At 40.4% G+C, this 27450-nt stretch overlaps 2 protein-coding genes across 2 annotated transcripts in view; both read left to right on the top strand.

Annotated features, from left to right (window-relative positions):
• Nucleotides 1–1953: 1953 nt before the first annotated feature.
• LOC143862155 (homeobox-leucine zipper protein HAT4-like) lies at nucleotides 1954–5200 on the top strand. Its single transcript, XM_077373153.1, has 4 exons — nucleotides 1954–2389; nucleotides 2580–2860; nucleotides 2974–3053; nucleotides 4801–5200. Exons 1-4 carry the CDS (start codon nucleotides 2311–2313, stop codon nucleotides 5036–5038), a joined length of 678 nt encoding a protein of 225 aa, XP_077229268.1. The 5' UTR covers nucleotides 1954–2310; the 3' UTR covers nucleotides 5039–5200.
• Nucleotides 5201–12322: 7122 nt separating this feature from the next.
• The window catches only part of LOC143860762 (acetolactate synthase small subunit 1, chloroplastic-like), a 35427-nt gene continuing 20299 nt past the window's right edge, over nucleotides 12323–27450 (top strand). The window contains exons 1-3 of the mRNA XM_077371577.1: nucleotides 12323–12596; nucleotides 14148–14361; nucleotides 16731–16814. Of these exons, the coding sequence (XP_077227692.1) occupies nucleotides 12364–12596; nucleotides 14148–14361; nucleotides 16731–16814 (531 nt within the window). The 5' untranslated portion in view covers nucleotides 12323–12363. The remainder of the gene's footprint in view (nucleotides 12597–14147; nucleotides 14362–16730; nucleotides 16815–27450) is intronic.

The raw sequence follows: 27450 nt of genomic DNA, 5'->3' as shown, positions 1-27450 counted from the left end.
TCCTATTATCAAAACATGGCCGTGGGAATATGATTTTCCGATATCAAGTTTGGCTTCAGCCTTGTGTGGAGTGCTTGAGTTGTTCTAGTGGTGGCCCAGGGAAGAAATTAAGGAGGCACATATATCATTTCCCTAATGAAAATAATGTAATAGTAGTTCCCCGTACTAATATTATTAACAAGGTGGACGCCCTGTCTCACATCTCCAATCTGGTGAGAGCAGAGAAACCCATTATGATTTGCATGCTTCACCAACTACTTCAGCCATTGATACCTGTCTCAATTCTCCTATTGGGTCCCACATTTTGTGCCAAACCAATGGCAATGGGCATTAGGCCTATCAATGGAGCCTCTATATGGACGGGACATAGACATATGGTGTAGGTCCGGTGGAGTGTCTCATGACTCATGTGGGACATAGAAACAACCCTTATTTAGTCGGTTGAGTGACACTCGGACATTGAGAAAAAAAAGGTTCATTTGATTGTACTGGATTCAAATAAATTTTGGTGAAGTATGAGAATAACCTTCATATTTTTCTTTTGGGAGATGATATTTTCACCCTTCTGCAGTATGCATTTGCCCCCTTTTAACTTGATTTGACGTCAAAAAGCGTTAAAGTTGCACACTGTTCATGCTATAAGGGGCGAATGCGTACCGGAAAGGGGTGAAAATATCATCTCCCTTTTTTGTTTTCTTTTTTTTTTTACGTATAGGCTAAACATAACATGAGGGGTATTTTGAGCTTTCAAATCCTAAAGAAAAGATTTAATATTGTGGAGAGATCTGCCAAGAAAAGATAAACCGTCGGTTTTTGTACGACTTAATCTTACCGATCGTTGGTCGGCTTATGATAGTCTACAAGATCGATAGTTTTAGATTAAACATTCATCTACCTTTGTCGGAACCGAAATTTGATCACGAAAGTGACCATCCGCCTAGTGGGAGTCATGAAACATGATTAAAATGGAAAATGACTAGCAAATCGGTGTGCTAATTAGAGAGGAAACTTATAAACCAAGTTTATTAGTAGGAAAATGCGAGAAGGAAAGTCACATTTTACATTACTTACATAGAGATCGATACTTATTAAGCCCCACCATGATCTTACATATATGATCAGACCCGTTGATCTCGACAACAATCGTGGACAAATAATGTTGAGAATTCCTTCATCGGATGATCCTAGGCCCTTGATCCCTAAGATCCTCCAATCCCTATATTGTAGACCCCACCGGATCATTCGACACGTGGATACTCCTCAATGCGAGCCACGCGCCAGTATTTCTTATTCTAGAAATATTCTTACATTTAGCAGGAGATAACAGCCTACCTAAAAGTCTAAAACCTCATCTCCAATTCAAAGGACACTGGATGAATAAATAATAACTAAAATACCCTCCCCGTGGCAAGAACGGCTTTTAAGCTGATAAGGCATTTGTGATATTACAGGAATATGAAAGGGCAGTTTTGGAAAAAAAAGAATAAGAATCGGAAAAAGGTAGCAATATAGATAATAAACATTCCCTGATAGGAGGTTGTAATACCCAATGATTTAGAGGCCCCACTTTGTCTGGGCATGTTCAAGCAGTATGACGTGTCAATCCACGTCATCGAATTATTCATACGTGGCGATATCCCATTAGTTGAGAAATCAATTCAGCCATTCCTGGCCCCATAAAAGGCGACCGCGCACGAGAGAGCACGCGCAAAATAGGCGTGTTTTGCGCCAACTGAGCCTACTCTCACGTGATACGCACGCCCCATGCCGGAACAATAATAATCCAAGAATAGTGATAACCTTAGGCCGTACGGATATCTCTATCTAGACTCAATCATTCACTTCACGCGGTCCGTGAAAGCTTAACCATGGTTAAAAATGTGGTAAGAAGCTCTGGTTAGGGTTTTTTTTTTTCGTTTCTATATATTGGAAAACCGATTAACCGATCGATCCACTCTAGTTTTCCGGCCCTTTTTCCTTTCCTACTCTTTAGTACTCCCAGCATTTTTCATGCTGTAATTTTTACCTAGGGAAAACATTTTCCTGGAGATTTTTTTGCAGGGAGGAAAGCACCAATCGGAAAGAGAAATCCAGATCATATTCAACATTTTTGCCGATGTTTTGATCAAGATCTTCGATCCGTAACGGAGAAATTTCGTGTTTTCCCCTGTTTTTTTACTATAAGATATTGTTTAGAATCGAATCGCTTGTTTTGGACGGATTTCGGTAGATTTCTCTTTGAAAATCCGGTAATTTTCTATTGCTTGAGTCGATTTATCGGGAGAAAAATCTCGGATCTGTTCGGAAAAGATGGATGGAGAAGATCTAAGATTAAGCTTAAGTTTAGGATTGTCACCGAATCCATTGCCACTTGATCCGAATTCTGCTGGTATGATATTCGCTGATCTAAAATTTGTTGATTTTTTTTTTTCATTTAGCAGTGATTATTTTAGGAGATGAAAATGAGATCTCATCTGTCTAAGATCTCTCTCTCTCTCTCTCTCTCTCTCTCTCTCTCTCTCTCTCTCTCTCTCTCTCTCTCTCTCATTATCTTTCTTTGATCTTTTTTCTTTTTACAGAGGAGGAGCTGAGTTTGTTTCCGAGAAGAGGAATCGACGTGAATCAGATTCCGATTCCGATTCCGACGTGGAACACAGATCAGGAAGATGTGTCATCACCTTACAGTGGAGTTGGAGGAGGAAAGAGACAGAGCTCAGAGAGAGAGGAGAACGAGGGATCAGGTTGTAGGACAATAAGCGATGAAGAAGATGGTGAGAATACTAGGAAGAAACTCCGATTATCGAAAGAACAATCGGTTATTCTGGAAGATAGCTATAAAGAGCACACCACTCTTAATCCTGTGAGCTCTTTAAACTCATTATTTCAGTTTTAGTTTAAGCTAAAACAGAGATTTAATTAGGTTTTACTGTGAATTAATGTTTTGTTCTTTTTTTGTTTTTTTATGTGGATTAGAAGCAGAAGCTTGCATTGGCAAAACAATTGAATCTCCGGCCTAGGCAGGTTGAGGTCTGGTTTCAGAACAGGAGGGCAAGGTGAGAAATCAAGAGTTATCTCAATATTAACATTTAATTTTGGGCAATGATAAATTCGCACCCTTTGGAGGATAATTAGCACCTCTTGAAAGTAGGGTATGTGGTAGACTAATTATCCGGGGTTCGAATTTATCATGTGCTTAATTTTTTTATAATGACATTGGTTTATCATTTTGTCACTATGGAATCGTTGTTGTAACTCAATCCAATTAATTAATCTCAATATGGTTTGAAATTCTTGTTTTATGGCTTAAAATATGTACGGGGAATTGATATCCACACTCTCTACTTTGTGTTCACTACTGACAGTCTACTCTTTATTTTGTACCTCTTTGATCAGCTTTTAGAGCGGTTCCAATCTCCAAGATGCTCTCAGCATACGATATCACGGAGTGTCATTACCAATAAATAGGATTGCGGACATTATTTCCCTATAGTCAAACCAAGAAAATTGGCTAGGTTTGTTACAGGGCGATGATATACGCATTCGCCCCCTTTTTTAACGTGATTTGACGTAAAAAGTGTTAGGCTGCCCACTGTTCATGTTCTAAGGGGAATGCATACTCAGGAGCGTGAGAGTCTGTGAGAGATGACTCTCACGCCCACGCAGTACGCATGCACATTCCATATAACGTGATTTGACGTGAATAGTGGGCAACTTTAATGTTTTTTGACATCAAATCAGCCCCGTATAACGTGATTTGACTATACAGTGGGCAACTTTAATGCTTTGTGACATCAAATCCCCCCATAATAGGAAAATATATATATCATCACCCTTTTTTTATGCTCTGTTTGATGGCTTGTAGATTGCTCGGAGAATAGGAGAAAAATAAGTCTAAAAAGAATTAAACAAGAATGGAAGATATGGAGAATATTATGAGGGAGATTTTTAGTAGTGTTTGGTTGCGCGAGGAAATTAGCGGAAGATGTAAGGTGTCATTATCAAAATATAAGTGGAAGAAAAAAAAAAAAGTAAGACAGAGAAAGAGAGAAAAAGAATAAGACAAGAATTTCTTCTAATTCCCCCAACAAAATTTTCCATTTTGGCGAAAAAATGGGAGAAGATTGTTGTTGTTGGGGGGAGGGGGAGGGACCATCTCCACCACGTAGGTGCCACCTAAGATAAAAATAATAATGATGTCTAGAAGTTGTCTAGTGGTAAAAGGTGTAAATGATAACAAAACATGCTTTGGGGAGATATCATGCATTTAAAACTCCTGCAATCCCCCCAAAACAAGCAACCAAACAGAGCATTAGGTAAGTGATATATCCTCCCCTTTTGATCATCAAGAACACCCCCTGTCAGTGTATCAATGACTAAAGAGGGGCTGTTGTAGAAGAATTCAGCACCCCTGATTGCCACAAACACTGACAGGGGGTGTTCCTGGTGATCAAAAGGGGCGGATATATCACTTCCCTTCTTTTATTGCTTTTTCTTTCCTTCGTATTTTTGTTAGAATTAAAATATGGAAAATGATATCAGCACAACCATTCTTTATTAATTGCACAAACGCAGTTTGTCTTTTTCTTTTTTAATTGGTTTGTAAAAGCTTTTTGGGAACGGTTACAACCCTTTACAGCTCTTTATGGGTTAGAGCAATTTTAAAAACATGGTTCCCTATATCATTTCCCTTAAAATATGCATGTTATAAAACCTTCTTATTCGTTGTTCTTAGCAGAGAATAATTACTATTTTCCCGATGGGCTTACCCTTAATTTGTTTTTACCCTTCCTCTGATTTCAGGACGAAATTGAAACAAACAGAGGTGGACTGCGAATTTCTCAAGCGGTGCTGTGAAAATCTAACAGAAGAAAACAGGAAGCTCCAAAGAGAATTGTTAGAGCTGAGGGCATTGAAAAGGTCACCACATTTTTACATGCAAGTTCCTGCTACTACCCTTACAATGTGCCCATCATGTGAGAGAGTTGAAGTGCCGGAAAACCCATCACAAGTCCCCTTTCGGAAGCAGATCCGGTCCTGAACCTTCAAATTTCAAGCCATTGCCCTTTTTTTTTCCTTATACAGTCTTCTTTGTTTATCTACTCTACTTCCGGTTTCCTTCTCAAAAATGAAATGGAGATGTTTGTGTAACCCAAGAGCTAGGAAAAAGAAAGGTCAAAGATTTTTACAAGTTTCTCCTAAACTGCTTGTATCATGCCTGCATGCATGCATGTTATTACTTGCGTTATGTAGATGTGAACATCCATCAACCACATATGGGGTTGGTTTATACATAAACCCATAAAAAATTAAGGTAAATTTGAGTAGGGATTTAATTGCTAGGGTCCATGTTGGAAATTTTAAAGAATTTGAAAAATCAAAAGGATTTTTGCCTTGTCTTTAAAATTTAGAGGAAAAGATTCAAATTTTGGTTTCCCTCTTATTTCAAAAGCTAATGACTTTTGAGTGCTTTTTAAATGAAAAGATTCCTTTTAATGCCCAAAACGGTTTCCATTTTACTCCATTAATTGCTAAACGATTATGATAATAACACCTATTAAAGTTGCAAAACCGTTTCATCTCCAACGGTCACAGATATGAATGTTGGAAGAGAAACGTTCAAGGCTTTTAATGGTGGCTTTTCTCAACATTAATACCCGTTATTGGTGGCTCTTTCCAACAGACACTTTGTGGTCTATAAAAAGGAGAAGAGAATACGGTTTGGGTAAGGCTAAGAGTTTTTGGGGTCTATGTTTGGGGTGGTTTTGCTAACAGAAAAAGAAAGAGGTTTACACAGAAAAAAGGTTATGTTTTCTAGTTTTGCTTCATCTCCTTCTGTTCCTTCCGTGTCTGAGCACAGTTCTAAGGTGGTTCTGGGTGGACCAGTCAGCGAGTGCACGTGGACTAGAGCCAACTTTGGCTGTTTTATCTTGGAGCATCGGTTCGCGCACCGGTAGGGGGCGGATACGATTCTTAAGGAGAGTGACCAGTGGCACGACTCAGCCTTCTCTCTTCGAATCTAGTTTTTTCCAAACGTTTTTCCATCAAAAGAGATAAGTGCAATATGTTTTCCATGTTTTATTTCAATTATGGTTTAATTTACAATACATAGATTTTTGGCTTTGACTTGCACTGTTTTAAGGTCGAGTAACATGTTTTCGTTTCAAGTAACGTGTTTTGGGTTCAACTAAGCCATATATCATTCTTTCATTATTTGTTTATAAGATCTGTAGAAATCTGATCCGTCTATTTTATCCAACAGTCTTAAGAATCATATTTGGGCTTCTTAAGATATGGATTCTATCCAACAGTCCATCGCAAAAGGCATTTCGCAGGCGGAACCTCTGTTGCATGAGAGAGCAGCCACATAGGCTCACTTTCCAATAGATTTTGTCATTATTCATGAGGTGGCTGCTCTCTCATGCAACAGACGTCGGCTAAATGCCTTTTGCGATGGATCCTAGCAAATCCCATTTGAGTATAATAATCAGTCTTAGACTAACACTCAGTTCTCAAAATCCAAAACAAAAAACGGTCTTAACAAGTGTCACAAGCATATAAATGCATGCTGCGAGCGATATAGCTTTTTTGACGTTTTTTTCCTGTTACTTTGAGCCCTAAGGAGAAAGTGATGCCATGTAGGTTTTAGAGGAGCTCATAGTATTGCATGATTCAAACCATTCATTTATTTGGCTTTGACTTAAATATCACCCCCCCCCCCCCCCCCCCCCCCCCACACACACACACACACACACACTTACTTTTTCTTTTTAACTTCTGGCATGCTACTCGAGTGTAAAAGACTAAAAGAGCAGTCATAAGTACACTCGAAGGGGCTCTCAAAAGAGCAAATATAGCACTAGCTCCCCCACCCCAAATATCATCTCCATCACCGTGTTGTCTATTTTAGACCTTTACAGTGGGGGTCCATACATTTTTTTTGGATTGCATGCATGTCGGCAAGGCCACCATCTACGCACCTTTTTAAAAGGGTTATAACTATAGAAGAAAAAAGTTCGATAAAATTAATACTATTAGGAAGCATTTACTATCATCCCCTTTTTCAGATGTGCCAATATAAGTCATGGAAAGTCTTTGATTCTAACAGCAGATCATATCAAAATGTCGACTGGTAATGTTTTTAGCCCGCTTACCTGTGGCTCAAAGAAGTAAAGCGGGTTAAAAACATCCCTAAACCATGCGTTTCTCTCTAGAAACTTTTTGAAAAGATGGGAATTAAATGCACCACAACCATCTCCAAGACCTTATGGCTGAGTTTTTATATAGTGTGAGACCTTACAACTATAAGGTAGAGGTACCACCATTGATATTTGATCCAACAGAAGCTCACTTTTTGAGAAGCTGTTGTTGGATCTTGTTGGATCAGACATCAAGGGTGGTACCTCCACCGTACAAAGGCCTTATTGTTGTAAGGCCTTGGATCATAAGATTTCTCCCTAATGGCCAGACCCAATGATTAGCCACAATAAAGAGGGTTGCTAGCTGGTTTGCACGATGGGCTCTATCGTGATCACGTGGCCAAGAATATAAAAAGGAGAGCATGTGTCCCCATAAATGCAAAATAATATCTAGTGAAAATGACGAAATCATTGGTCATTTTTGCTCCTCCACCTTAATTTTCAGCATGGAATCCCCTTTAAGAGGTATTTTCCATTCCAAAATTAGGCAATTGCATGGTGTATATGCGTAAGTGAAGGCACAACAGGCGAGCATTAATGAATAGTGATGCGATTTCGTGATAACGATCATGCACTCTCAATAATTGCGAATAAATATAGTGAAATGATATCCACATTGTTAAGGATAGCAACATGTGAGAGAAGATATTGTTCTCTTCTAACATAAATATCAATTTGCATGGGGGAGGATTGACGAGACTCCTATGGAATTGAGAAAAAGGAAGGAGGTGAGCGAAAGGTTAAACTCGACCTGTAGGGAGGTTAAGACATCGATACCCGTGTTGCTTATTGCTATATCCAAGAAAAGCATATTTCTATGGAATTGAAGCTTATGTTTGTTGTAAGGACCAAGACAAGAATAACTTTCACTCTCAAATGTGATCATGTAAATTTACTAAAGTCATCAATAAAGTTCACATAAGAACGAAAACTAGAGTGAGAGGCACGAGGAGCCGGACCCCAAACAACATGGAATACGAAATCCAAAGGTTGAACTGATTGTGTTGTAGAAGGCATGAGTGGAATCCATTCTCTTTCCGAGTTGACAAGAGGGAAAAATCCAACAGTGAGATGTTGCTGAACCATAAACTGAAATTGATGAAGAATATTTTGAACGGTGTGAGAAGGCATGTGGCAACGGCATCTATGCCAGATCGATGTCAAGGGAGACACATGACAAGGGAGACACATGACATGAGAGATGGACTGCATTTCAAACCGAACATCATGACTAATTAACAAGCCATGAAGACCATCAATATGGATGAGATGTGAACGACTAAGAATACTGGCAACAATAATTTGATATGAGATCCACGAGAATACACATGACCAGGTCAGATTCGAGAATAGGATGGCCTGATGGGGCAAGTTGATTGGCTAGCATCTTACCATGTTAAAGATAGTCCGTCATGTACTTAGTTCATTTCCGCAGGTTCGTCAATTGATGATGAAGGCGCATCACTTCAGCTCTAGAAGGATAAGCATACAATTTCTCTAAGGCAAGCCATTCCGTGAGAGACGTGTCAAGATTAATGACGTGCACTAGGGGGCCAGTGGAGACCGATGAGATGAGCCAGCTTAGGATGAGCTGATCTTGTCAACACCACTCTTGAAGGAAGGGTTCACGATCGGCTGATCATTGGGTTTTTGAGGTGGCAAATATATGGGATGGGATGCTATGAGGGAATTGAAGAAATTATGATCACCATAGTAGATAATTCGGTCCATCAAGCTTGACAAAAAGAGCATGATGAACGTTGCCAAACGTTTGAAGAATAGGTAAGGTGAGAGGGTACTCGTTGTGTCAGATATAGATGAAGTTGTCATGGAAGACAAGTCAGCCATGGTACACAATCGTAATTTGTCATGGAAGAAAAGTCAGCCATGGAACACAATCGTGGCTTGAGGAGAAGCTCTATTTCTTGGAAAAACAAGATGGCAAGAGGAAGACCCTCACTGCAAATGACAAGAAAAGAAAAGAAAAACAAGACCTTTAGCACTAATACCATGAAGGAACAATATCTAGATTTCTAAAGAAGCAAAACTCCTCACTGCCAATCTTGAGCATGAAAGATACATCAAGATATCCCTGGGAGCCTTTGATTCCCGCTTCGATTCCCATTTCGATTCCCGCTTTCGATTCCCACTCTGGCAACCTTGAGTAGGATTCTTCCCTGGGAGCCTTCGATTCCCGCTTTCGATTCCCGTTTCGATTCCCGCTATGGCAACCTTGTCTTGATGTATATGTAGGTAGACAAGGCATTAGACAATTGGCCTGTTAGGAAAACAATCCCAACTCTAGTAATACAAAAATGGTAGTGACATCTTTGATGTAGCCATGATCAGGGACGGGTGCCATATGTAGAGATTTTTCAATCTCTCTTGCTGGATTGCTATTTGAGGATCTCACGTGATGTTGTCAATAGAGGCAACTGATTGTTGTTTAGAGAGATTAGAGAATTTCTCCTCTCACGTGTTGTTATCTTAGCAACAAACGACTTAGACCACCTATTGTTTTTTTTGTGTGTATTGCATGTATGTGCTAACACCACATAAATACTCTTTTATTGGTCTGGGTAATGGAATGGATCTGTCCTAAATTTGGACAACTCCCTTTGTATGTTTTACAACCCACCAATTTCACCAATGAGAATGAGAGGAAGACCCGCATATCCACCAGAAATGACTCTTGATGTTCACTGGACAACCGAATGCTCTTTAATGATACTGTTAACTTACCAACTTCTCCAAAAGCTTAAGCTGTTAGAGAAAGGCGTTATTTATCTTTTATACTTTAACAGCTACAACCATTCATAGAGAAAGGCGTTATATATCTTTTATACTTTAACATCTACAACCATTCATATGACCACTACTCCACTAGATAACTATGAGGAGACTGTTCGTCTTCTCTCTGTTGACTACTTAAATTTTAATTCAGCACTACTCTACGAGGCAGTGCAACCGAACAGACCCATGAACAGTGTTAGGGTTGCCAAAATCAGGAACACGAATCATCCTCATACTATTCTGAATCCCTTGGAAATAGAATGAAAAAAATTAAAATTAAAGTTTAATTAAAAAGTTCTAATGAAAATTTCATTTCAACCTTCGCAGAATCAAAATACGACTACATAGGATGGGAAATAGATTTCGGAATCTTCCCCTCTTTAATCCCAATCCCAATCCCAATCCCAATCCCAATCCTAATCTGATTAGGCTTGAATTTGATTTCTTCTTGATCCTGTGATGAATATGCTAAAACGAGGGATATAAAATAAGCCCATTATTAAATGGACGGGAGTGACTAAGTTTAGCGAGCTATTCCCTTGCTAAACAAAATTCGTGATTCCCTGGATAGTTTTGAAGCCTGGAAGGTATCTCACACATGGAGGGAAGCTAATCAACCGGCTGATTTTCTGTCTAAATATGATTTTATTTGTAAGGGGTTGGATATAGACTCTAGAGCTATGCCCCCGACCTTATTTCCCTTGTTCAGCAAGATGCCATTGGCACTTGCTATTTGCGTGTGTAATTTTGTTGCCTTCTTTCTAATATACTCTGGTCGGGGTCTACCTTAACCACAGCTTGCGAATCAAAAAGAAAAGAACAGGGAGTGACTAAGTGGGGGATACGACGCAGCCACATGTCCTGGCTGCAGAGGACAAGGATTTAAACAAATCCTTGCATGCGTCACGTCTCTTCTTTGGATAAGGATCCAAAGAGATGCCTAGTACACTTTTTTATTTACATTTTTTCTTTGTAAGAAAGGTCCAAATTTGCTTGTTTATTTATGGTTTGTTAGGAGTTTTAAGGTATAGTAAAGTCCACTATGCATGTTGATATAAGTCTAGGTGTTTATCATGCATGGTGGTTAGAGTTTTGTTTAAAGTGGAAAAGTTGAATGTTATTTAAAAACGTACCATACGAGAGGGGTGTTTCACGGTTTTTCGACCCTTGTTTTTGAAATCAAGAAAAATTCCTTCAGGCCACGTTGGGATACCCACAAGATTTAGATTTGGATATTTAGTTGACATTTTGAACTAGATCAGATCCTAATAGTTTCCAAATGGGCTACAACAATGTAAAAAATTCCGATTTTCAAATCTGTTATGCGAGACATTATTTGGAAATCAATATTTGTGGCAACTTCTTTCACCGTCGCTGCCCCTCGACGTTACTATGGCAGCAGCGACACATCCCTCCCTCCCTCTCTCTCTCTTCTTTCTCTCTTAAAACATGTTTATGAAGATGATGGATGTATTTTGTATCCAAAACTCAAATCCAATACAAAATACAAATGCATGAGGCATCCAAACAGGCCCTTATTTCTTTTTGAGAGAATAATGATTTTATCTCACATGTCATGGATTTGACGGGAACTGTCCGTGGATTCTAAGGCTAATCGAACGGTGGTCGAACGGTAATCAAACCCAACTTATTCTTCACGCTTCTGACTACGCCATGATATCATTCTCCCAAACTTAAAAACCCAAAAGAAGGATGTGGAGATATCATTTCCTCAAATTTTGGATTGCCAGAAACAGGAATCAGAATCGATATCATATTCCGATTTCTATTCCAATTCTCTCCTAAACAGAATGAAAAAACATTAAAATATTTAGTTCAAAAAATTTCTAATGAAAATTCCATTTAGACCGGGGTGGAATCAGAATACCACCTCTTGGGCCAGGAAACAGATTCTAGCATGTTTTCCCACTTTAATTCCAGCACGACATCATTCTATTCTGCACTCCTGATTTCATTCTTTTCTTGAACCAAACACCGGAATCAGGAGGAATCAGAATCAGATGCCTAGTGAGTTGTGAGATGCAGAATCAGTCATGCGGATTGCAGAAAAAACAGGGTGGCAAGACTCAAGAGATACAGATTAGGAGGGCAAAATAGTAATTTAAGCTAACGGAAGTCTAACACGTTGCGAAATTAACCTCTCTGCATTCAAACCAAAGTGGCGTCTGCCTAATAAAGAAATAAACTCTCCCTGAGTTGAATTGACTATTATGTCCCCTACAATTTTCACGCACTGAGATAATCCCTACTGTCCTTGCCGAACGTAATAAGAAGGGCAAATCCGTCATTTAAATCCACACAAAAGCCCTATTTTACCATTTCTCTCAGTCCTCTCTGATCCCTCTGCTCGACCATGGCTGCAGTTTCAGCTCACCCTCTGCCAATCTATACCATGAACTCAATTTCTCAACCTTCATTCGAAGTGGGTTTCAATCTAGGGTTTCCAAAAACCCAATTTTTTTCTAAAACGAGCTTTGATTCGAGGTCAAATTCTAGGGTTCTTAAGCTCAAGAAAATGGTGGTTTCTGCGAGCAAAGAGAATGCATTTTCTATAGGCGAGGCTGCATCCTCTACAGCAAGGAATAAGTAAGCATTCGGTTCCTTTTAGTTTTCCTCTCTCCCTGTTTTTCTCTCTATGTGACCTTGCCATACTTATTTTTGTTGTTGTTCTGGACTAAGAAATCTGTCTCTTTTTTTATTGGTTTTTTTGCTTTTAGCTTGGGTTTTACTAGTATATATTGGTGGGTTTTGGTTGTTTTGATTTGTGGAACTAAGGAATCATCCTAGAATTTATGCCATTTAAAAAAGAATCAATGTATTATATAATTTTACATTTTTACTTTCAATAGCTGTTTAACTTTGATTGATATGGTTAGTTTGTTACGGTCCTAAGTGGGGGCCCGCCTAGGTATGGGACTGGGTGGGACCCAGCCTGACTTGGGACAGGTATAAAGGGCCTTGCCTAACGCGTTCCATCAGCTCTGGAGCTTTTGGTGTATCGGTAAGGTACCTAACAAGTGGTATCAGAGCCGTCGATCTTGCATCATGGCTGCGCCTTAGGAGTTTTGGGAATCCATACGAGGAGATCTTGAGAAGATTAAAGCACTCGTTTTGGAAATGATTGAAGGACATCAAACGGTTTGTGGAAGGCTTGAACAAAATCGGGACAATGATCGAAAAGGAGTGCACGGCGAAAAGGAAAAAGAGGACAAAAGAAGAAGAGAGAAAAAATTCAGCTAGAAGAAAAGGCAAAAAAGCCTCGACGCCGTTCATCTCGCACTATCAAACGTCATCGAAAAGATCTTCACTCCCAGCCATCCGTGCGTCAACGTTTGAATCATTCCAAAAAGACACAACGAAGGAGCTTTGATGAACAATACGGTGAGAACCGTTTGAAGATGGAGCTGCCGCGACCATTGGCGATGACATGCGAAATAATGACGAATTGCAAGACAAAGAGAAGAAGAAAAGGAGGAGAAAAAAGACTTTTGGAAAATGCGCAAGATCTGATTTTTCACCAATTGATCGGCGCTTATTCTCCAACCTTGGGGACAAGGTTGATTCCAAGAGGGGAGGAATGTTACGTGCCTCTATGGGTCCCACTTGGGCTGGAATAAATTTGTTTAGATTTATTAGTTGGTACGATTTGCTCTGTAGTTGTTTGTGATGTATAGGAGTCTTAAAGGAAAGGATTATCTAGATTATGTATTTTCTACAAATAACTTGTACGTAGCCTTTCTTGAGGAATGAAGAAATTTATCCCTAGATTGTGTTTTTGCACAGTATAGGAGGAACGACCCTTCCCTCGAAGTGGGTCAAGAGGCTGATCTTCCCTCTAAGAAGATCGAATCCGTGATGAACCGAATCAGGTTCGTAACAAGTAGGTCCGCAATCTGTCTATTTTTTTATCGGTTTTTGTTTCTAGCTTGGGTTTTACTAGTATATAGTTGTGGGTTATGGTTCTTTTGATTTGTTGGACTAAGGAATTATCCTAGATTAAAGAATCAATTTATTATACAATTGTACATTTTTATTTTTCAACAACTGTTTAACTTTTGTTGCATTTTTTTACATAATATTCATTTCATCACCACACCATCTTTTTTTTTAAAAATTTAGCTAAACTTTATTATCTAGGGTGTGGCGTCATACGATTTCGGTGTTCGTCGGGGATGAAAGTGGTATGATAAATCGGATTGCGGGTGTCTTCGCCAGAAGGGGATATAACATTGAGTCTCTTGCAGTTGGTTTGAACAAGGACAAGGCTTTGTTCACCATTGTTGTCTCTGGGACGAAAAAGGTGTTGCAACAAGTTGTAGAGCAGCTCAATAAGCTTGTGAATGTCTTGAAGGTTACGCTCTCATCCTTTGAATCTCCATTTAGTCTTAGAATCTCACATTACCCTGAGTTTGCTGGAATTTCTTTGTATAAAAGTTATCTTGGTTACTTTAATTTGCATTATTTTATTCTTGTTTCAGCGTCCTGATTAATTAATTTGTGAATGGGGTAAAATTCTACATGAATTGGAAATTATTCTTGAAAATGAAGAATATGAAATTTGTGGTAATGTCGGGGAAGCAATATGATAACGCAAAACTGTCTCGTAAGAATCACAGCTCCATGATGTGTGGTGTATGCAAAGGAGAGGTTAATTGACGCCGTCCTATTTTTTCATGAATACCATTCAGGGTGTCGCTACAGCTTTGCAAACTTGTAATTTCTTGTGCTTTAGGCTCAATAAGAGGCATATTTGGCCATTAGCATTTATTTCCATGTTATTTAGATTTAGGGCTTTTATTTACTTTCCATCGAATTTTATTTCTTTGCCTATATATGGGCCTTATGTAGTAGATATTTTAGCTTTTGATGAATTAAAGATTGATTGAGATTCCCCCCTCTAATTTCCTCTCTTCTTCTTCCTTGAGACTTCTTCGGCTCTATTCTTCTCCTTCTCTCCTTCTATTATTCCCTCAGTTCTCTTCTTCTACTTTTTCTACTTTTCCTCTTATTCTTCTCTCTTTTCCCTCTTTCTCTATTTCTCTTCCCGGTCCTACATTGCTATCGTTTGGTAAACCAATAAATGTTTTTTTTTAGATTTTCTAGGGAACTTTGGGAATTTTTTTAAAATTTTCTAGGATATTCAGAGTGACTCCATAATTCCCTCTTTTATAGACTTCGGTATCTCATACACATCCTTCCAATTCTTTTGTTTTGAATTCTCGTATGAGGCATCCTTTCGACAACTTTGAATTTTCAATGCCTTATATATATGGCACAGTCATCATCCATCAAGATTGATCTAGGTAAACTACTAGGAATCTAAGAAAAGTATAAAAATGGCTAGAAAGTTAAACAATCACATAAATAATCTAATATAGTTTCACAAGCATTGGTAAAGAGAGAGAAACCAAAATTAGATTTGATCAACCCAAGATCAGAATAGGGTAAAATCATAAAACTCCCAAAGGGAAAACTTGTCATCGCTCATTATTCTCGTGAAACACTCATCAAGACTTCATCTGTGATCAAACAATCAAGAACACCCAAATGGCTGTTTGGATCTAGCTCTGATACTGATTGAAAGCTATCCTAAATAGGTGCTCTAATTCCACTGTGTTTTGCCTTAAGTCAAAGCTCTGATACTCCTTGTGATGCCCAATAATAATTAACAACAGCCCAACAACCGTAGAAATGTCTGAAAACAATTAAATGATCTCCGATAATAATAAAATACCTCCCAAGAATTGTAAATAAATGTCTAACAACTTTAAACAAGTGTCTGAAAATCATACACAATGTTTGACAACACCAAACAAATGTTTTGAAACAATTGAGGAATCAAATATACCAACAAAATTAAATAAATGAAACTACTATTTGGCCAAGGTGGATGACATCAATTTATAGAAATGTTTAGATACAATTGACTGCATCATAGTTTAGCGCAGCAATATCAATACCATTAAATCATCTCAGTGTAATTGTTTGCATTGCATTAGTAGTGCAATACTAACGACTGATGTGAATTTCTAGCTGATAGTTTACAATATCTGATAAACACGGTCTGAAACATATATTTTCCTAGCTTTGTAGGCCAAAAAGAAGCATATTTGGATCTATTTTACCATTTTCTTTGGTTCTTATCGAACTGTTTGACTCTGTATTAACTTTGGATCTGTTTTATCATTCCCTTTTCCAATTTATATTCATAAGTATGAACTGTTTGACTCTGTATTATCATTGGATCTGTTATATCATTTCCATTTCCAATTTATAAATGCATGTTATTTTTCCAGGGTAACTCTCTGCTGAATTTGTCGATATGGTACTGTTGGCATACCTTCTAAGTTACGTATTCTATCTGCGAACACATGTGCCACATTATGGTTATGAATAACAGTAACAACCACGTTTAAGAAATTAAAGATATCCAACAAATTTTCATCAGGTCTACATGCAGAATACAAATAACACCATTTATTTTTCTTTTAGTTCTATATTTGTAATAGTTTAAATCTTCGGAAAAAAAGTTTTGTTTATTATACCACGAAAAGCTTTTAGTTTTCCCCACTATATGACTTGCATGTCTATTTGATAGCGTGATGACAATTTTTTTGTAGTATTTGTATGGTTATATCTAAAGTTCGGGCCACGCCTGTGTTTTTTATATAGAGCTCATTCTCTTATGGTCTCACTCATCATAAAACTCTGATGTACCAGGTGGAAGATCTCTCTAAGGAACCACAGGTAGAACGTGAATTGATGCTTATAAAAGTCAATGTGGATCCAAGTAACCGCTTGGAGGTAATCATCTAATCGTATCTTTGTGTGTCTAGTGGGAAATCTGGTTTAGTTGTTTTAGCTGCCAATGATTATTGCGCCTGATCCATTAGTACAATTCCATGTAGAAAGGCCTGATCCATTAGTACAATTCCATGTAGAAAGGCACGTGGTATGTAGTTGCACTCAAGGTTTGAAATTTCGGTTTTGATTTTGGCCTCAGCCGAAAACAAAATTTCGGTGGCAATTTCGGTTTCAGGGGAAATTTCGGTGAAAATCTTATTTATTTAAGCCGAAAATTTTAAATTTCAGTTTAGGTTTTAAATTTTGATCCCGGTCGAAATCCAAAATTTTGGACTGAAAATTCGGATTTCGGCCGAAATTTAAAACCATGGTTGCACACATCTTGAATTGTTGGTGCTGCTCTTGCTTTGCAATCTCACGATTCCTAAATACTTTGGTCCTAAACTACCTCTTTTCCCCATTTTGTGTTGTTTCTGCGACACCCTCTTCCTGTTGTTTCTGGTAACTAAAGTGTTGTGATTTCTGTCTGCATGTTAGTGCTTTAGGCAAGCAAAGTGGTGAAGTCATTTGTCTGACTCCCCTATAGTCCACACTGAGGTGCCAACCCAAACCTAGCACCCTTGGAAAACACAGGTCACTACGTGCGCTATAAAAGGAGAAGGGTTATGCTTCTAATAAAACAGAAAGAATCATGGATGTCCTGAGAAAGCAATATCTCTCCTTTTTATTAGCATAATCATTTTTTTTTTTGAAATGGCAGGATGAATTCATTAAAAAGAAGAGGGCCGAGGTGGACCTCAACCAAAATTACAAGAAAACAAGACAACAATAACAAAAAAATACAAATCTCAGGGAGGGAGGAAGTCGAACCACTCCAACTCCAACCTCCTAACCCCACTCCTAGCCAAGGAGTTCGCCTCCCCATTAGTAGAACGCCGAACATGATTGAAAACAATAGATGAGCCCGCAATTAAATCATGGGATTAAATAATCTATTTCATCAAAAATAGAAGAAAATCTCCAAGGAGGCGACACCAACCCCTTCAACCATCTAATCGCATTCAAAGAGTCTTCCTCCACAATAGTGCTCTCCATGGTATCTCTCTCAAGCCTTTTTATGCCATGATAAACCGCCATCACCTCGGCCTCTGAGGCATCACAAACACCAAGAGGGCTGGAAAAAGCCCATACAACTTCACCACAAGCGTCCCGACACAAACCACCAACTCCGTCGGGCCCGGGTTCCCAAAACTCGACCCATCAAAGTTAATTTTGAACATGTCAATAGGCAGAGCCTCCCATGTCTGAACAATCCGCTGCCGGGTCTCCCTACTAAAGCAAACAATCCTCCAACCCTCCCATAAGTCAAAGGCCGATACAAAACAGAAACCCGGAAAACTTCTTGCCCATGAAATAGTGAGCGCAATAATTTTCATATATAGCCAATACGGAGATTTTGCAACCCCTTCACGGGAGTTTCTCTCTTTCCATATCACCCATCATGTTGTAAGAAGACACTAATTCCACAATACTTTGCCTTTTTTCTTCCATGGCACAAAGGTCCAAAGAAGCATCAACTCCATAATAGAAAATGGAAAAATCCAACATATGCCGAATCTCAGAAATATCAAACTCTATACCTGGCATGTAAAGCAGCAATGCATGAAGAGATGATCCACAGATTCACCATCTTTTAAGCATAGGGGGCAATGGTCCACAAGCATCATACCGCGCCGGAGGAAGTTAATCGTTTGAATTCGATCACGACATACCGCCCATCCGAAGATACCAACTCTAGGTGGACAATGCAATTTCCATACCTTGACTGAAATGGAGGATACACTGCAAGGCAACAAGCTGAAATAGAAAGATTTGACAGAGAAAAAACCAGAAGATTCCGCAGTCCATACTCTTTTATCCAAACTGCTTCTCTTAATGTAGCAACCATCTAAAAGCTTAAGAAATTGGGCAACCGACTTTAGCTCCCAATCAAAGAAGTTCCTTCTAAACCTAGGGGACTAAACTAACCTAACCCCATCTTGAGCAAAGCATTCAGAAATAAAACCTCTTTCTCAACGGCTACACTATATAAATTCGGGAATAAACTCATAAGAGGCTCATTAGCACACCACACATCCCTCCAAAATTTAATCCGATCCCCCGAATACAGTCTAAATCTAACCCTCAAATGAAAAGTAAATGACATTTTCAAAATGTCACGCCAAACGGTCAAACCTTGTTTCTTGAATTGGTTATCGGATTCCCACTTCCCCGGCTTGCGCCCATATTTACTCCCAATTACCCTAACCCACAGTTGAGAATTTTCCTCCCCAAACCTCCATAACCATTTTCCTAGTAAGGCATGATTAAATTCTTTCACTCTCCTAATACCCAAATCACCACTCTTAACAGGTAGGCACTCACTCTTCCAACTCACCAAAGAAATACCCTTTTTCGTTTCATTGCCTCCCCATAAAAATCTACGTTGAATTTGTTCAATACGCGATACAACATTGACCGGGCATTTAAACAAGGACAAAAAATATATGGGAATATTGGCCAACACCGCCTTAACCAGCACAAGCCTTCCCCCCTCTAGAAACAAGATTCCTTTTCCACGATTCCAACCTCCTTTCAATTCTCTCTACAACAGGATCCGACAAAGATTTTTTTGTTCTCCCAACCCTCAATGGGAGACCTAGGTATGAGGAAGGCAGTTGATCAAGCTTACAACCCAGAGTCTAAGCCAATTCAAGCGCCTCATCCTGCGGGATGTTTAGGGTATATAATCGGGATATATGGAAATTGGATCTCTGCCTAGTAATCAACTCATAACATCTAAGGGAAGATTTTAAATTCATCACTTGGATCATCTTTGGTTCACAAAACAGGAGAGTATTATCAGCAAATTGAAGATGAGACACTTCTACCTGCTGGCCTCCAATCTTAAAACCATTGAATAGTCCCAACCCGCTCCCTTTATTCATCAATCTACTAAGTGCGTGTTTGGCGTGCCGTTTAAAACACCGTTTGGCGTTTGAAACACCGTTTTGGGGCCAAATGGCTGTTTGGGAGTGTTTGGGTGCGCAGCCACCGTTTGAAACGCCGTTTGAAACACCGTTTTGAAGCCTCAAAACGGTGTTTTGCAAACGGAGGGGGGGAGGTCCGTTTGCAAAACGCCGTTTTGAACGGAGTTTTTGGGCTGTGGGTTTTTACGTGTTTGCCCTCACCAAAACCCATTTTTACGTATATGCTTGCGATTTTATGCGTTACATCAAATACCAAAAAAGTGGGGGTGTTAATATCATTCTTGAGGACACAAATTTGTTAAATTGTTAATATTTAATTCAAAACAAGGGGCTGCTGATATCATTATATGATCACTTGTTTTTATTTTTTAAAGACAAAAGAATTAAAAGAAACCCTAGTTTCTTACTTTCTTCATCTACTTTGCAAAGTTGCAAACCCTCTCACGCCTCACTGCCTCAGCGCCTCCACTCGTCCGTCAAATCCGGCAAATCCAACCGTTAAGAAGAAGGAGAAGAACCCCAAAGGTATAACCATTTTTTTTTGGCAATGATGTTTAATTTTAGTAGTGTTTGAATGAGATCCTAATGACCTTTTAATATTGGGCCTAATGAGAGAGTAGTTGAGTTACATTGAGGCCAACCAAACAATGCCCTTTTTGGTCATTTTACCACTAAAACTCTGTTTTGTGGCATTTGCAACCAAACACACAATACCTTCGTTTGCCGTTTAATATGCCGTTTTTATCTAGCCAACCAAACATGAAAACACTGTTTGGCAAAACACCATTTTGAACCAAAACACCGTTTTGCAAAACGGCGTTTTAAACGCTATTTCAAACGGTACGCCAAACACACCCTAAGAGTCTCCGCCACGATGACAAAAAGAAATGGGGATAAGGGGTCACCCTACCTAAGTCCTCAAAATGACTTAAAGAATCCTTTAGGGGACCCATTAATCAGAATGGAAAACCAAGCCGAAGTGACACATCCCCTCATCCATTCTCTCCATTTACTTCTAAACCCCATTCTTCCAAGCAGGTAATCTAAGCAATCCCATTCCACCCTATCATAAGCCTTCTCCATATCCAATTTGCACATAATACCTCCCATGCCATTCTTAAGATAAAAGTCAATGGCCTCATTCGCAACTAATGAGCAGTCAAGAATCTGCCTATTAGCCACAAAAGCACTTTGGCAATCTGAGATAATGAATGGAAGCACCATCTTTAACCGATTCGCTAGCACCTTTGCCAAAACTTTGTATAAACATCCCACCAAGCTTATCGGGCGGTACTCCGAAATTTTAGAGGCACCAGAAACCTTAGGGATAAGGGCAATGAAAGTAGGCCAACCCATTATAGAACTCATCAAAAAATTTCAGGATATCCCCTTTTACATACGACCAACAGAATTGAAAGAAAGCTAAATAAAAACCATCAGGACCAGGGGCCTTATCCTTACTAATAGAGAAAACTCCTTTTTCAACCTCCTCCTCCTCAAAGGATCTCTCTAATGCAACCCTCTGAGACATACTTAGCCCACTAAATTTCTGTTAACAGAGAGATTTGAGAATGAATATTGTGTATTAGCGTCCTTGCCCTAACACACACACATATATTTATTATGAAAAGAATATGAAAAGACTATAATGCCCTTAGGCTACATAAGCTTATTCTAACACTTCCCCTCAAGCTAGAGTATAATGTCATACATGCCCAGCTTGTTACATAAATCACTCAATCGAACTCCATTCAACGGCTTGGTAAACATGTCTGCAATCTGATCATTCGTTCAAGTGAACTCGGTTTGAATTTGGCCTGTTTGAATCCTGTGACGAATAAAGTGACAATCCACTTCTATATGCTTAGTTCGTTCGTGAAATACCGGATTCACAGTAGAGGGATGCAGGTGAGGAGTATGAGAATCCAATCTCTGACATAAACGATCGTAGCCAAATTAATTCACAGCTTGTGTAAGCCATGGCGCTGTATTCTGCTTCTGCACTGGATCGTGACACAACGTCCTGCTTCTTACTCTTCCAAGATACTAGATTTCCACCTATGAAGGTAGAATAGCCATTAGTAGATCGCCGGTCAGCAGGAGATTCGGCCCAGTCTGCATCAGAGTATCCCTCAATCCTCAAATGGTTATGCTTCCTGAAGAGAAGACCCTTCCCGGGAGCTTTCTTCAGATACTTCACTATCTGAATCACAGCTGACCAATGTGATGTCCGAGGCGCACTCATATACTGGCTAACCACACCAACAGCATATGCAATGTCCGGACGAGTGACTGTGAGATAGATCAACCGTCCTACTAACCGTCTGTATCGACCAGGATCTTGTAGTGGCCCCTCCTGATCAGGTGAAAGCTTGACATTTGGATTCATAGGAGTATCTGCAGGTTTTGCCCCCAGAAGACCTGTTTCTTCTAAAATATCAAGAGCATACTTCCTTTGGGACAAAGATAGCCAGGCTCCCTTTGTGAATGTGCCACTTCAATGCCTAAGAAGTATCTCAGAACACCAAGGTCTTTTGTGCTGAATTCATTATGAAGGAAATCTTTGAGGCGTTGTATTCCTGCTTTGTCATTCCCTGTAATAACAATATCATCAACATATACAACCAGGAGAATCAAACCATCCTTGCTTCGAGAGCTGAACACAGAATGGTCTACAACACATTGTTTCATACCAAATTGTAGGATGGCCTCACTGAATCTCCCAAACCAAGCACGGGGAGACTGTTTAAGACCATAAATCGCCCTTCTAAGCTTACAGACGATATGCTGCAACTCCCCCTGAGCAACAAACCCTGGTGGTTACTCCAAATACACCTCCTCCTGCAAATCATCATGGAGGAACACATTCTTGATATCCAACTGATAGAGTGGCCAAGACTGATTCACGGCCAAAGAAATCAATACACGGATGGATGAATCTTTGCCGCTGGAGAGAATGTCTCAACATAATCAATCCCATAAGTCTGAGTAAACCCTTGGCAACAAGATGGGCTTTTAACCTCTCAACAGAGCCATCAAGTAGGTATTTGACGGTGAACACCCACTTACATCCGACTACCTGAGTACCAGGAGGAAGGGAAGCCAACTGCCATGTCTGGTTTTTGGCCAAAGCATCCATCTCAGCCTCCATAGCTGCTCGCCATTCTGAATCAAGCATAGCCTCTTGAGCAGAGCGGGGAATAGAAACCGATGACAAAGATGATATAAATGCGGTATACGAAGGAGATAACCGAGCATAACTTACCGCATCAGAAATAGGGTGATGAGTGGTACGAGAACGAGTACGGCTCGCAATGGGGGCATCAAGAGATTCATCAACCTGAGTAGCATCATCAGAGGATGAGGGCAAAGGACCCGCTTGCCGAGAAGAGATGGCAGGGCATGAAGGCTCAACTGAAGTAGTAAAACCCTTGCGAGTATATACTTGGAAGGGACGCTGAACCGGATCCGGTGGCAAACTGGGAACCGGAACCGGTAATGGCAACGAAGGAGGAGATACCGGTAAAGAAGAGGAAGCAGGAAAGTAGGGAGTATCCTAAAAAAATGAGACATTAGCACTGCTAAATTTGCGGCGAAGCTGAGGACTCTAGCATCGATAACCCTTATGGGTTCGTGAATAACTCAGGAAAACACACTTGATTGCCCTTGGGGCCAATTTATCAAGTCCTGGGGTGAGATCCTGAACAAAGCAAACACACCCAAACACCTTGGGAGGTAACGAAAACGGATCCCCAGAAGGGTGTAACACCGAAAAAGGGGATTGATTGCTAAGAACTGAAGATGGTAGACGATTAGCCAGAAAAGCAGGCTGTAAGCATAGCATCAGCCCAAAATGATTTGGGAATATGCATCTGATACAGAATGGTGGGAGCTATATCTACAAGATACCGTATTTTTCGCTCGGCAACACCATTCTGTTGTGAAGTGTGGGCACAAGACGACTGATGAATAATTCCACGACTAGAAAGAAACTCCTGAAAACCGTGCCGATCAGAAAAATACTCACGGGCATTATCAGTACGTAAACATTTAAGGGAACATGAGTATTGATTTGTAATTTCAGCATAAAATAAACAAAATGTAGAAAATACCTCAGAACGATCATTTATTATATAAAGCCAGGTCATCTTGGAAAAATCATCAACAAAAATAACAAAGTACTTCCCACCAAACATAGGAGTACGACATGGACCCCAAACATTAGAATGCACTAACTCAAAAGGACTACTGACACGACTAATAGAATGAGACGGGTAGGAAACACGATGGTGTTTTCCATACTGACAGGACTCACAATGAAAATGACTAATAACACCAGAAACAACGAAAGAACGTTGCAGACGCTCAGGAGAAGGATGACTGAGCCGGCAATGCCACCTAAAGGAATCTGCTGAGGTACTAAACGTTGTGGGAGTGATAGCATCATCCAGGTAGTATAGGCCATCTGTCTCATGCCCTGAGCCAATCGTCTTCCCAGTCGCAAGGTTCTGAAAAACACAATAAGACAGAAAGAATTTTACTGAACAATTAAGGCGATTAGTAATCTGACTAACAGAAAGAAGATTGCAGGGAAACGTAGGAACACAGAGTACATATGATAAGGATAAGTGGGATGTGGCTGTAATAGTCCCAGTGCCTGAAATAGGACATCGAGTCCCATTGGCCAAGGTGACCATCTTAGTAGGAGCACAAGAAGTAAAGGAACTAAGAAGTGTACTGTTACCTGTCATATGATGAGAGGCACCAGAATCAATAAGCCAAGAAGCGGAGTGGCTAAGGGAGCAAGATGGGTTGCTACCTTCTGTGGCAAGTTGAGCAGCTGGTGTTTCCCTTTCTCCTGTAGGCGCAAAAGTGACTCATACTCAGTCCGAGAGACGAGCATGGTGTCTGAGGGAGTAGGAGTAGGTGCAGCAGGTGTCTTAGAAGTGAAGTGGGCGGCTCGAGCGGGACGCAGCTCGGGATGGAGATCGTAACAGAAATCAATAGTGTGACCCTCCATGTCACAATGACTGTAATAACGTGAGCCAAGACCCCCATAAGTACTCACGGCCCTGTCCGCGACGACTGCGACCACGACCCCTAGCACGAGTGCCCCGAAAGGAACCAAACTGGGCAGCAAAGGCGGACTGGTCACCAGCAACAGAGATAGCCGGATCGAGACGTAGAGCGCGTTGAACGCGAGAAAAGATCTCATCCAAAGATGGGAGCGTGCATAACCAAAGGATCTGCTTCCGAAGAGGGACAAACTCAGGCCCTAAGCCATCCAAAAACCGATTAGTACGGAGCTCATTCTTCTGTTGAGCCAAGACCTTAAGGTCGGTGGATGGGGGATGATAAATATCAATCTGCTCACAAAGGCCAACAAAATCCGAATAGTACTCAGCAACAATCTTATCTCCACGCGAGATACGAAAGAAGTCACTGTAAACATCAGTAATCCGCGTGAGATTGTTGCTGTCGGAATAGAGTGTCTCAGCACGCAACCAGACTGCCCGTGATGTATCCAGAAATAGCATGTGGCTTGCAATCTTTGGTTCCATACTCTGACAGAGAAGAGACTGAAGCTGGGCATTCTCCTAACTCCACTTATCATACCCAGCATCTTTAGGATCCGGAGGATCCGTCGTGATGAAACATAACTTGCCCTGACCTCGCAAATAGAGGTGAACAGAACGACTCCAGGCAGGGTAATTAGCATCATCCAATTTAATGGATGTCATAGAGGTCACCGACACTGGAAATGAACAGGAGGAAGAAGCTGATGGCAAGGCCATAATAAACACCAAAACTCAAATGGGATGTGGGTGAAGCAGACCAGACAAGACACCCCACAACAATCACAGACAACCACAGAAAAGGGCAGCCAAATATAGGCAAGCAAATTACCACGAAAAATAAACAATCAGAAGGAAAAACCACAAACATCCGCTGGAAGGACCCCGAAAAAACAAGCACGAAGTCTCATACTTGTGGAACTACAACGAAACATAGAGACAAAGCTTAAGTCATCAAGTAGAAAGTAAAGAAAAATGTAACAAAAGCGGAGTCGCGACCAAAAAAGGTGAGAAATGTAACGGGAAGATTTAGGGCATGAACACCCGACGGCTAGAAGAGAAGAACACTATCCTTATAGGTCAAAGAAGATGGGGAAAGATGTTACAAAAGAAGAAGGGAGACCGCGCAGGGGGGGCAAACAGGGAAGAGTAGGGTTTTCCAGGGGGGCGCGTAGGGGGGGCAAACATGGAAAGTTGGGTTTGTCCACGGGGGGGGCAAAACAGGGAAAGTTGGATTTCCAGAGGGGGCGCGCAGGGGGGCAAAACAGGGAAAGTTGGGTTTGCAGGGGTGCGCGCAGGGGAGGCAAGCAGGGAAAATTGGGTTTTCCAGGGGGAGCGCGCAAGGGGGGGCAACCAGTGAAGAGTTGGGTTTTCCAGGGGGCAAACAGGGAAAGTTGGGTTTCCCAGGGGGGCGCACAGGGGGGCAACCAGTGAAGATGGAGGAAGAAAGAGATAAAAAGAAGAAGAAGAAGAAGAAGAAGAAGAAGAAGAAGTTAGGGCATGGACATGGGCATGGGCATGAGCTTCAATGGAGGAAGACCAGAGGTCTTCAATGGAGGTCCCTAGGGCATCGAGAAACCCTAGGGCTCTGATACCATGTTAACAGAGAGATTTGAGAATGAACATTGTGTATTAGCCTCCTTGCCCTAACACACACACATATATTTATTATGAAAAGAATATGAAAAGACTATAATGCCCTTAGGCTACAGAAGCTTATTCTAACAACTCCAAATCTTCTGGAAGTGGTCTTCTAATACTCTCAGACGAGTACAGGGAAGTATAAAATTCCAGGATCACTCTAGTAACCTCATCCTTCCCTGACACTCTGATTCCATTGTCAACCAAAGACTCGATCCTGTTTCTCCGCGTTCTGGCACTGGCCATAGCATGAAAATATGCCGTATTTTTGTCTCCCTCCTTTAACCATCTCATTCTCAACTTCTGCCTCCACGTTATCTCCTCATGAAGCAACAGTCCTTTATGCTCTTCTTTAACCCTACCCAATTCCTCCCTCGATATTACAGACCCTAATCCAGATTCTTCCAACACATTTAAATCACCAATTCTATTTTCCAGCCAAACTTTTCTACTCGAGTGAGCTTGCCTTCTTTCAACTACCCATTCCTTTAACTTCTTCTTTACATGCCTAAGCTTTTGCCCAATAACCACATCCGCTGGACCCTCACACTTATGCGCTACCCACCAAACACCCAATCTTTCCTGCATGTGGGGTAATTGAAGCCATGCAATCTCAAATCTAAAAGGAGGAGGTCCCCAGGACTCCAATCTAGGATCCAAGAGAAGAGGAGAATGATCAGATACCAAATGAACGAGAACCTTTTGGAGAACCTCAGGAGCCAAATTCATCCAACCAGGACAAATAAGAAATCGATCAATCCTACTAAAGCTTTCACCTCTGCTCCAAGTAAACCTAGCTCCAGACAATGGAAGGTCAATAAGATTATGCTTTGAAATTAAATTTGCAAAAGCAGCCATGTTTTGATTTGCTCTCCGACATCCTAACCTTTC

Source organism: Tasmannia lanceolata, unplaced genomic scaffold (assembly GCF_043159265.1).
Source record: "Tasmannia lanceolata isolate RefF3 unplaced genomic scaffold, GAP_Taslan_0.1 ptg000037l, whole genome shotgun sequence".
NCBI classification, from domain to species: Eukaryota; Viridiplantae; Streptophyta; class Magnoliopsida; order Canellales; family Winteraceae; genus Tasmannia; species Tasmannia lanceolata.
The sequence above is the reverse complement of the archived record's forward strand: the minus strand, read 5'-3'. Positions and strand labels throughout refer to the sequence as shown.

What these genes read in the sequence shown, in the direction of transcription:
- LOC143862155 (XM_077373153.1), top strand. Translation starts at nt 2,311, where the DNA reads ATGGATGGAGAAGATCTAAGATTAAGCTTAAGTTTAGGATTGTCACCG. An exon ending in ACTTGATCCGAATTCTGCTG is followed by an intron (nt 2,390 to 2,579) that starts GTATGATATTCG and finishes TTCTTTTTACAG; the next exon opens with AGGAGGAGCTGAGTTTGTTT. An exon ending in TTTCAGAACAGGAGGGCAAG is followed by an intron (nt 3,054 to 4,800) that starts GTGAGAAATCAA and finishes CTCTGATTTCAG; the next exon opens with GACGAAATTGAAACAAACAG.